At 48.9% G+C, this 12,199-nt stretch overlaps 1 protein-coding gene across 1 annotated transcript; it reads right to left on the minus strand.

The window, feature by feature from the left end:
• Positions 1-2,312: 2,312 nt before the first annotated feature.
• LOC125759109 (juvenile hormone acid O-methyltransferase-like) lies at positions 2,313-11,807 on the minus strand. The gene is made up of 3 exons (XM_049417396.1): positions 11,484-11,807; positions 4,779-5,036; positions 2,313-2,342 (listed from the first exon to the last, which is right to left on the minus strand). Exons 1-3 carry the CDS (start codon positions 11,805-11,807, stop codon positions 2,313-2,315), a joined length of 612 nt encoding a protein of 203 aa, XP_049273353.1.
• Between the last annotated feature and the right edge of the window lie 392 nt (positions 11,808-12,199).

The raw sequence follows: 12,199 nt of genomic DNA on the forward strand, positions 1-12,199 counted from the left end.
AACGGCTCGGGGTGAGCTAAGAAGACGTTCATATTTTCTATGTGGGGACGTCGCTCTCTACGCGCTCCGTTGGCTGAACCACTGACTTCAGGACAACGTCGGCTCCGTGAACCCAAGATGGCGACCGCCCCGTGTTCCATCGACGTGTTCGAACAGCTGGATGACGCCGCCCGGGTGGAAGCCTACAGGTCAGCTGTGTCCGAAGCCGATGACCTGAAGACCGAGGTGGATCAGCTCCGGCGCGAATTGGAGGGACTCAAAACCATGATTTCGAAGGACGGCGACGCCGCTAAAGCCGACGACGCACCACAGCCACCTCTTGACCCGCAGCTGCAGGCAAGTCACAACTTCTTTTGCAACTTACTCGCTCCACTTGTAGAACGCATCGAGCGCTTGGAGTCGAGAACGCATGAGGATTCTGACGCCGCATCATGCACGAGTGCAGAGGAGAGCAATGCGTCGATAAATTTTCAGCACCGCTCGCGGAATCAACACAGCAAAGGCAGAAGCGATAATACCATATGCATGTCTAACGGTGAAGACGCACGCGACCGACTTTCAAGTTTCGCGGCGAGTTCCTTACCGCATCTCGGGAAAGATCTTAACGCCTGGTTTCACCAAGTCGACTGTTGGTTCAGAACTTTCAGCGTTCCTGACGAGGTGGCCATACCGTTCATTATTTCGAGGCTCCCAGCTAAAGACTACATGGATGCGTCACCACACAAAGGTGGCTGATATCACTACTTGGGCGGATATGAAAGCAGCGTTCCGCCGACGGTATAACACGGACTGCGATGTAACGGCTAAGCAGCGAATGTTCGGAGCAACGCAACGCGCCGGAGAGTCCTGTACAGACTTTGCATACCGCAAGTTGGACCTCATGGAACAATGGAATTATCCTTTAAAGGAGTCCTGACACAAAAATTTTCGCCCCGCGTTTTTTTGCTGCAGTGTGTTGCTGGGGGCCTGTTAATCATAACACGGCACATCGTTCGCTGCAGCGCGCGACAGATAATTAATTACAAGCTCCTCATTACCGACACAGACTCAGTTTCGGTTTGACAGAGCTCCAAAAACGGCAAGCCGCCGGGTGCAACTATCACCACCTAGCGAGTGAAACGCTCGGTCACGTGAGCACACAGAACGGTGGCGGATTTCCGCGCGGTCTGTTGTCGTCGGGCTCATCGTCGTCTGACGGCGACGATTTTCTTGCGGCGGGGATCGAAGGAATTTTCGACGTGGCGAATCACTTCAGGTTTGACCCGCTGGCGAGGAGCGATTCGTCGGGAAGCGCGTCAAAACAGAAATGGCGGCTACGACGTCATCGTAACTTGTACCGGCTGCAACGGTTACGTAGGGGAAGTAGGGGGGTCACCTCGGGTCACCTCCGAGGGTGTCAATGCACTAGGTGCGGCCTATAATGCTGGATCGCGCTCGCGAATTTCAAAATTCATATAAAATACCTTCCAAGCTTTATTCGCTGTCGATATCTTGCAGATGGTACACGCACGTACACGGGAATCGATCCAGCAGGCTATCTCGGCCGCGAAATTTTGTGTCAGTACCCCTTTAATACAACAAGAGAAGTGTCAAGCCATCATGCCTACGTTATCACCTAAAGCAAAGAAACATTTCTTCGACAAGACTTTTAGGCAGCTAGACGACATGATAAGTTCCTTTCTGCGCTTTGACCAGATCAGAAATTCTGAGGAAAGTGTTCAGACTGTGGTTGTGCAAGAACGCGAGAGTCCGTCCAGAACCCAGTCCGCCAAACGCCGCGTTGACTGGAAGCGTTCGCTTCGAAACCTCCTGCGCAATCGCCAGCGCAGGGATAGTATGGAGTTGAGCGGTTCCTCAGATGATCAAGTAGCACAAAGAAACGCGCCTAAAAAAGAAGACACAAATGGGAAGCCGTTTCCTTTGCGGCATTCGACTGATTCCGGGACGCGTGTTTTTGAAAGTTTCCAAGGAAACGCCCCGATAATTCGTAAACTGTGCTTGAACTGCTCCAGAAGTGGTCACTTTGTCACGCAGTGTCGTCTGCCGCTAACAGAAGAATTTTTGAAGTGGCAGGAAGAACTTGAATCTTCCAGTTCAAAACAGCGGGGAAACGCACAGCTGGTGACGCCAATACCCACGAGCAGTCGCCAGTAATTGAGCAGGTGTCGTGTGCCTCAGAAGCGGGTACTTTTTCGGTTTGTGTCCCCATAAGCGGACAAACAATTAAAGACATCCTAGACTCTGGAGCTGTCAAAAGTTTGATTACGGCACCACTAGTTGCCAAACTCAAACTAAGCATAGGGCCTTCGTCTCTACGTTTGGTAGGAGCTAGCGGCCATCACCTGCAAAATTTGGGTCAAGTCAGAGCTGTGGTAACAGTGGATGACCAAACACTGCAGCATGACTTTGTCGTTGTTCCCCGGTTACCTCACGAAGGAGTCCTTTTAGGCGACGACTTCTTGCGGGCCTCAAGAGCCGTCGTCGACTGGGGCTCGGAGAGTTTTGCGGTATCTGTTCCTCAAAGGCTGCGCAAGGTCTACCTGGTTAGGGAGCGAGCTTTATCACCGAAGTTAGTTCCCGTGGCCTGGCATCGCATATCTGAAGAGGAACATTTTGTAATGATCATCAGAGGGACGCAGCTCTTCTGCGACCGCATATCACCCCGCCGCAAACGGCTTGTTCGAAAGGGCCAATACGACAATCAACCAGATGATTGCCATGACTGCCGCCAGGGGAGAAAAGTGAGCCGGTATTGTCCTATATGTTACATTCGGCTACAACACCGGGTACCAAGACACGTTTCGTCAAACCCCATTCTTCTTGGTGTACGGTAGGGACCCAGTGCTGCCGCTAGACGTTGTTTACAGTCGCCGGAAACCTCAATAGCTCAAAGAAGAGTCAACCTATTTCGCGGTAGTGCGTGAATGACTGCAAAAAGCCAGAAAGCTCGCTGCCATGTTCATCAGACTGTCTTCAGAAAAACGAAAAGAGCACTTCAACAAGCACCACAAAGACGTTGTGTCTGAGAGAGGCTAACTGGTGCTCCTCAAGGACCCTATCTGAGCCCCATTGCTCAGATCGATCAACTTCATCCTTCGGACTAGAGTGTACATGTGTGCCATGAAGTGTAAATAATCATTAGTGTTTGTGTATACTTTTTCGTGCGTGAAAGTGGAAAGACTGATTGACTTTTGTAAATAGCTACAAATAGAACTGTTTAGGTTAGTTTAGTTATGTTTCACCCATCTTCTGTTTCAGTGTTACGTGATGTATTACGTCGGGACGACTATTTCAAAATCCGGGCATGTCACGAGCGACAGCAAACGACGCTCGGTGTGTGTCTAGCGCTTTCGCGCGAAGAAAACGAAGATCGGCGCCGAGCTCGCGCGTGCTCGGGCAGCTTCCAAGAATAAAGAAAAGGGTCTGGCAGTCCCTTCCTGGTCTCCCATGTGTTCGGTCGTCTTTCTTACGCCGCCTCGGAACCCATAGATTCCGACGGCCACAACGGCACGTCACAACATACATACATACATACATACATACATACATACATACATACATACATACATACATACATACATACATACATACATACATACATACATACATACGTACATACGGGTAGTTTATGTATGCGTAACCCGTACAAACTACATCTGCATTCAAGTACAGGCGATCAACTAAAATTTGTGTGAAATCATTCCTAACAACTTCTGTCCGTTTTGAAAAAGCTGACGCAATTTATTTTTACTTTCGTACTTTGAATGAATTAAAGTAAAACGTAAAGCAGTGAAAATAATTAGGTCAGCTTCGCATTAGTGGTGCCTAGCCTGAAGGAAGTGCGGAGCTGGGCGGCCTTCTTTGTTTCTTTGTTGTTCTCTTTCTTTCTTCATCTCTATCATTCATTTTCTGTCTTCATTTTCTCTGCTTATCTCAATTTATTTTTTTTTCTATCTATTTATATATTTCTATTTATCGCTCTTTCTATCTTTCATTCTCACTCTTTCTCTTTCTGTTTCTCTTTCTCTCTATTTCTCTTCATACTCTTCTGTGCTTTACTCTTTCCCCTCCTCATTTCTATCCTCCTTACTCTCACTTCCCTTTCTCACCCCCTTGGTATACGAGGCTATCTTATGCTTTGCTAGCGTGCCTGGATAGCCGAGTGGTTACGATGCTCACCTTCGGATCATGGGTATGCGAGTTCGAATCCCGCCACGTCAAGAAATTTTTTTGAATTTCTTACTTTGTTTCTTTATCTCTTTCTTTCTCTCCCTCTGTACTCGTTGTCTCACCGGTCAGAGTTATTCCACCCCAGGCCGTACAAATCAGTGCGCGTGTTCTGTGAGCGAAGCAGGAGATAAAGAAGAGGACGAAGAGGATGAAAAGGACGAACATAGCGCACGCTGGCTCATGGTGATAGCCTTCTGTTGACAGATTACAACCAACTGCTGGCATAAACAGCTCATCTGTTAAAAACACAAATAGCTGTCTCTTACGTATTGCATGTTTTAGCTGAGAAAAAACGAGGCCGAACCTGCGCAAGATGATTGAATACTCCTCGCGAAAAGACAGCGAAAAGTACACGAGACCCTAGTGAGCCGCACAGCCCAGTGGGGCCCTGGAGTTGGGGGACTGGCCCACCATCGCCCTAACACCCTTCAGTAAAATAAATTTTCTACTACTGCTAAAGAACATGTATTATGTAGTTATCAGTATTGTTCGATACTCATGCTGTCCCCAGGAATCACCAGGGACCGCGCACACAAATAGAGCCTTACGGTAACATAACGCTTCCACTCAGGCATGGCGTGAATATCCAGCCAGGCGTCGAAGGCCGGGTTGGTGACGCCAGCTGTGACCAGGCATTCACCATCGGCCGCCATCAAGTTGCTAATGTTCCGGAATGCGACCGTCTGGTCCGGCACCAAGTGGAAACAGAGGAAGGAGTAGACACGCTGGAACTGTCCATTCTTGGTGACGAAGGCGGACACTTCCGTAGGCGAGGCGATATCCAGGAGCTCGTAGGCAATAGATCCCTGCGGTGTCGCAACAGTACCGAGCCTCAGAAATCGACAAAATCTTGTGCGTCGAAGTGTCTATGCATGCAAATAATATCCTGACACCAAACAACAGCTTGCTATTTAAAGTAAACCAACGGGCTTTGCTGCTGACGTGCAAATGTAACGACTGGGCGCCCTTGGTCTGCTTCGCGAATGCGACCATTGATTTGTTTGTGTAAGCCTGAAATGCGGCGTCAGAGTTGGCCGTACACAGCATAGGTACAGCCGTCTCACAGGACGGCACAATGCATTTAACAAAAACATGGCAAGTTAAGAAAAAAAGAGAACGTACAGCATTCCATGTGGTAGAAACCTTCAATACATCCTGCATGAGGGGCGCGGTGCTTGCCGCTGTGTAGAATACAAGAGCATAAAGATTGAATTTGTTCGTAGGTTTTGCAAACGGTCACAAGAAAATTTTGCAGTGGCTTAGCTCGGCTATGCCAGGATATACGTAGCGTTAGCTAAGGTTCAACTGATTATTCTTAGCTTTTTAGCCTTGTGCCGTTCGTTGTTCCTACGCTCGACCGCAAATTGCCAGGCAACTACTTAGGGATTCGATGAGTTGAGCTTCTCCGCTCTTCTGCGCCGGTGAGCAGCATTTGCGCTCTCCTTCTCCATGGCTATACCACACTGGCAACCACCATCCAGAGGCGTTACCAAGCGGCTGCAGGGCAATGTCAGACGGCGACTGCGCAGCGAAGGCGCCCAGCTGCGCCCGCGCCTTCTTCCGTGGCCATGACGTCACTACTCTTGAATGCGCAGATCAGGGAGTCGCGCGCGGCGACGTCGGAGTGCGCGAAGGTGGCGGCTTCGGTGCACCAGCTGCGTGGCATCACTGCTCCTCGCGCATGCGCATCACGGTTCTTGTGCGCGCACGCGAAACCACTCTGGCTCAGCCAGTGTAGCTAACACTATAACAGCACTTTCATCTGCCGTGCATACTAGAAATGCCACAAGATATAATGGTGCATGCATTACGCTTGTGAATAAATAGGATTACGAGTAGTTGCAATAATACCAACCAATATATGGTACGGAAAGACCCAGGAAATGTTGACAATTTCAACCAAAAACCCTCATTTTGTTCTTTTGGGTTGCGCTCTGAAGTCAACACTGCGTTGACGTTTGCGAACTTGGAATTTAGTTTGAGTAGACAACTTATTGCGCACTTCTTTGATATACTTGCGTTGTGGGTGGAAATAATTCAATATTACTGAGAGAAACTACAGGCACCTTGCCTAATGCATTAGAAAATATATTGCATCGCTTGCCATACCAATATTTAGCAAGCGCTCGCCATTTTTAAAATGTTTGTTAGAACATAAACGCCAAATATTCATTATTCCGAGTGGATCACTTAGTGTTGTACTGCAGCGAAAATATAGCCTTGCGCCGTGCATAGTAGAAATGCCACAAGATATAATGGTGCACGCATTACGATTGTGAATTAAATAGGATTGCGAGTAGTTGCAATAATACCAACCAATATATGATACGGAAAGACCCAGGAAATGTTGACAACATTAATCAAAAACCCTCATTTTGTTCTTTTGGGTTGCGCTCCGAAGTCAAATGAAATATATTATATTCAATACGGTTCCGGTGCACCCTAAAGTAAAGTTTTTTTATTGCGATAACGCTTATAAGGACACTCGAGGTGAATTTCTGCCGTCGCCGTCATGTTCCTTAACAAGCTCAAACCGATAACATTGCCCGGCGTGTCCTATGTTCTGTGTGCGAGTGAAAGCTGCAAACGGGCGCGGCCCAAGCAGTGGTGAAGCGCGCTGCCGGCTCCGTTGAGAGGAGGAGCATGATGTTGTGGCGGTGATTGGCTGCGTCGCTCGGGCAGCAACTGCGTACTTTGATCAACAGTCACCAGTAGTACTTGCTCTGTAGACGCCTCCTACCATTGTGCGTGCTGGGCGCTCAATGCTTCGCGTTTAGGCGACAGACAGCACGAAAACCGCTTCGCTTCCTGGAGCGGCCGTATTTCCATAGGCCAGCGTTTTGTAGAGTTACCAAATATTGGATCCTCAAGGAATTAGTTGATAGCCTTACTTCGTATAGGCTCCGTGCAGACGTAACTCCGCTCGGCGTCCCTAGCGGCAAGAAGCGCAGATTTGGCGGGATGCTCTGACGTGCTCGCAATGGGGTGAAGTCGAGGAACTATGCCTTTTACGATGACTACACTTTTCGTGCTTCTCGCGCTTGGCTAGTGACCAGAGCGACGGTACGTCCGCGTTATCGACGCGATCAGTCAGCCGCAGGTGGTGGACGATAAGAATAATATAGCATACAACATCGCTCCGCGATTTTCGCGGGCAGTTCGTTTTGTGCCGGTTCCGCTGTTCGTAGGAATGCCGAACTCCAGGAATAATGGCTGCGTTGTTGGGTGCAATAACACCTACAGGAATTCTCCGGACACGCGTTTTTACCGGTTTCCATTTAGAGAATATGAACGGAATCGGCGTGAACGGTGGATCGCACTCGTTCGACGACACAAGTGAATTTTCTAAATAGATTTTTTTTTCTGGGGTTGCATTTGCCCGTGATTGTTGATCTGCCGTGCAACACCCCTTCCACGACGCCGTGAACGTGCCCCGCTTCGAGGAGGTCCCTGCCCTTCTTCAGATTAGCTCCTCGGACGAAACTATATCACGCAGCTCTCTGAATCCAAACGTAATAATGACTGACACGCTTTTCAGTGCCATGGCAGCAAAACACGAGCCACGACGACGAACTCGGCTGCACTGATTAAGTCGGCGCAGTGAATGCAGCGCCATGGCCGTTCGATGGAAAGCGTTTTTTCATTCAGTGGCCGTGACAATGCAATTGCTGGTATCGCCAGTTTCAAGCTGCTGCTGAGTTCGCTGCCGCGTTAGCCCGAGGGTGATAAGCTGTGATTGTTTAGTGAGCGAGGCGGCCCGCGTTATACGTGCGCAGTTTCGCTCAACGGGCTCGTCACCTCCGTTGTCTTACGCCAGCTCATGCATTTAATGTTGCTGCGTTCGCCTGAGGATACACGAGGTCTGGCGAAAAGAAGCACCCGCGCTAACGCTGCGTTCTCGGACAGCTGCTAACAATTTGACGTCTTTTGGAAGCAAACGGGAAAGGAAACACCTCAAGCGAAGCACCAAAGCACGGCGCAGTGGCTTGCCGCCGCCTGCGTTGTGTGCTCCCTTATCCCGCCAGATCTGCTGCCGTGGCCGCTTTGGCGCTGGAGGCAGCGCGCGACTGTGGCGGCTCCTAACGTATGCACGGTGCCCATAACATTCCAATCTATTGCTATCGCATTCAGTGCTTTGACCTTGCTGCGAAACGGCGACTTTTTCATGTTTCATTGCTTCAGTTATGATTTTATGTATTGGTCCTGCGTGTCCCTGTAATTACTATCGCAATGAAGGAAGCTTTGGACCTCATCGCCAAGGTAGCCACACAAATAACCGTCGTGCTGCCGCACTACATGTCCCTAATAGTTGAAAGAGTGACGAAAATAATATTACAATATACACGAACTGATATAGAAGCACATGAATATGTGAGATTGGTCGCACGAAAAGGCAGGTCGGTTAACTAGGCTGAACATGTTTGGCTACACTGAACTAGGGTAAGGTAAATGGGACTGAAAATCGGAACCAGTGCCCCCGGCCTGGCGCTCGGTGCTGTCGAGAAGGTAGCCCCTCTTCTGCCTCCCCCGCTGCGCCGTGCTTATGGGTCTTTCCTCTCTATGCATGCACTCAAAGGAGGATTTATCGTCAAGTTTGTCACCAGCCGTCGCATAAGGGGTCAAAGGCTGCTTATGTATGCAAGCCCAATTTCACTTTAATCTGATATACGAAGGCACTGTCACGAATATAGGCTAATAAGACTGCACAGTGAATGAGGCTAGCGAGGAATAATTATTGTATTAGTAGGAGAGTAAAACATGGACGACAAGGGCCGATAGACTAATGTCAAGGAATTAAAAATGCGGAAAATTGATCGTAACTATATTTTAGTGTTCGAAATATTTCACCTTGAGTGTAGATGTGTTATGATGTCAGGCAATTGCAGATTATGACTTCACAATCTACTCTTATACTGATAAACAGCAGCTTGGCGGGCTACAATATTCCGATGCTATTCAACAAATATAGGCATTGTCTCAATATTTTAACCAGAATTTCAGGCAAGATAATCTCTCTCCACTGCTGGACAAAGCCACATGAGAATGGTGTACTCACCCAAATATAAATATTTTCATGCTATTCAGAGGGAGTACACTCACTCTGCAGAAGAACTATAATACTGAATGGCTGGAAGAACAACCCCGTGACGCATTTGCATACCCTCCTTCATATATATTAATCGTCTTCAGTTATTTTTTCGTCTATCTCAGTTATATTTCCATCTCCTACCACGTGTCGTTGGACAAACAAAGTTTATTATTGGAGATTGCAGTTATATGGACACTCTCGGCTGATTTTAGCCATCGCCGTCATGTCCCGGATATGTATATGTATGTATATATATAAAAAGGCATAAAGAAAAATAAGGGAGAAGAAAAATTCCGAAGCACCTGACCTGGGATTCCAACCGTCTAACCCTCGCTCCCCAGCCCGCTGCATTAGACAACTATACCTTGCCCCATGCATGCGCCGGCGAAATAACGGCGAGTTCATTTACCGCTGGTGGTAAGCAAACCTCGGACGGACTTGAGCATGTTTTCTATTACGCAACGCTCCTGATTTCCTTTTTCTTTGAAAACTGCCCATAGGACGCGCACGGCAAAGTGGCCCTTTTCTGTACCCACTCGGATGTGGAAGGGAAAAAAAAAACAAACACACCGGGTACACCTTACATAAGACGCCCTCATGTGGCAGGAGACGCAGGGAATCACTCCACGCGCCGCAGTTTAAAAGAAAAAGCATTATCTAAGAGCGTCTGATTCTTCATTGTCGACACTTGCAGCGCGTTGATCAAGCACGAAGACGCAACAACTGTGAGAGTTGTTGGTTCATGCTTGCCCTGTACCTGCCTGTGCGTTCTTTTCGCGCTCCGTTCTTTGTGCTTCGGCGGCGCGTTACAAGTATCGAGCTGCTTCTCGTCCTTCGCTTGACATTTCAATTTCGTGCTATAACAATCATTGCTTAGCCCTTGGGGGGAAACTGACTTTTTATACTAAACTATTATGTGGCGTTGATGGCAACGCGATCAATTAGGACCGACCTCGGAGCTCTTCTCCGAATCCTGCGTGTTCCGTTTACCTCAAATAGGTACTTCCGTGCTTAATTAGCGGAAAACGACTGCAAATCATTAGCGGCCGTACTGCCATGAGTGAGCTGTTATTCTGCAAGCAGCGCATACAAGTAATATTTATACGTCATCGTCAAGTAGCGCTTGCGAACGATGTTTCTGGACCACGAAGGCGGAGAAGCAAGATGCAGACTAGTTCTTTGGTCGAACATACCACGGAATTCTTACGTTGTGGAAGCACTACTCTGTATGTAAAGCGCATACAAAGTGTTGTAAAACAGCGGGAAAAAAATGGCTCATCCGTCTGTCATAGGAATCGGTATAACACGAAAGTGAAACGTGTCTTCACAGACGTAGTTGAGCGTTTGTTGTGGATTCATTCGCCCCGGAGGCAAAGGAATTAATGCTAAAGCAACAAATTGTAATGTCACGGGAAGAACGGCAAGCAGCTCGAAACTTACAACGCGCTGCTTAAGAAGAAAGGACCCACGGAACGAACATACACAGGATGAGCGCGAACTGTCACAGTTGTAACATATTTTAGTGTGAGCAGCGCGCTCATTTCGAAAAAGCGACCGCTGTAGTGAGTGAAGTGACCTTCGTGCTCTCAACGCAAGCTTGCGGCGAGAGCACAAGACGTACAAACTACCGCTATCAAGAGATAAGCGCGCGTACGAGCGACGACGCGCTGTAGAGGCGCACACTCATCGCGACGCGGGGGCGTCGATCTCTAAAGCGCGCTTTTCGAGTTCTTCGCGCCATGCCGCTAGTGATAACGAAAACACGCTGATGTACCACCGATCTCTGAGTACCGCCACCGGCAAATTGCGTATATACCGCCGTAGCATGGCCAAGAACGTGCCGTCTGTGGCCTGATTGTTTCGCGCCGCGCGCTGCGGAGCGAGGGGTCGTAAGTTCGACTCCAGGTGACGGGACGTTTTGTTCTAGTTTTTTTTTTCTTTGCTATCTGTTAGTCTTTATATTTCACAGCGTCATACCCGTGACGAAAATACGTCAGTGGAGCCCTGGTGGACCCTGGCAGAAAACACTTTCGTGTTAAAAATGGCATTGCCCCTTCGTCGGGACAAGTATATAATGAGGCACTCTTACTACCATAGACAAGTGTCCAATACATGTGCGCCGATTTCATCAATCTTAACGCATCCCCGTGCAAATTGCGCTCACTTGGCTGTTGTGGCGGAGAGCGAACTCTAGCATCGAAGGGGACACGTCGACGCCCATGATTCTCCTAGCCGGGCGGCTAAGCGGCTGGAGGGCACGGAAGGTGAAACCGCCGGTGCCGCATCCCACGTCCAGGTGCTGGTGGTGCGCCTGAGGCTGCGCGAGGAACTCGGTCCGATCCAGTGCCGACTGGTCCAGCTGCCACAGGTAGGTCTCGTGATTAGCGTAGCCCGCCGGATTCATGAGCTCCCTGCGGCTGTAGGACTCCGAGTTGTGGCACTCAGTGATGGGGCCCCGGGGCGGAAGCGTGGTATCAAGACGGCCCATGTTTCTAGCCGGTGCGCTATCCAAGCCGGCAAGATGACGCGTGTCGGGGCGTCTGCTTGTTCCGCTGAGAACACGGCTGTTCACGTGATCGCCGACTTCGCTTGCGGCAGCTGTAACTAGCCCCAATATAAGTGACCTCACTGGCACGTACTAGGATGACCCCGTGATAAATGTGTTCTATTTGCGGCAAACCGTACCGTTCATTGCTTTTTTTTTCTTTTCTTTCTTCTCTGTCCAACGAAAGCAACTAAGAGAAGCTCATTTATGTTTTATCTGCAGCTGCAATAAAGAATAAAAATTGAGTGGACATAGACGCGAACACAGCGCTTAACTTCCAACAATTGAAGGCCTTGCTTTTTTTACTCCAAGGTCGCCGAAACGACAGGGTCATC

The sequence above is a fragment of the Rhipicephalus sanguineus genome, chromosome 7 (genome assembly GCF_013339695.2).
Source record: "Rhipicephalus sanguineus isolate Rsan-2018 chromosome 7, BIME_Rsan_1.4, whole genome shotgun sequence".
NCBI lineage: Eukaryota > Metazoa > Arthropoda > Arachnida > Ixodida > Ixodidae > Rhipicephalus > Rhipicephalus sanguineus.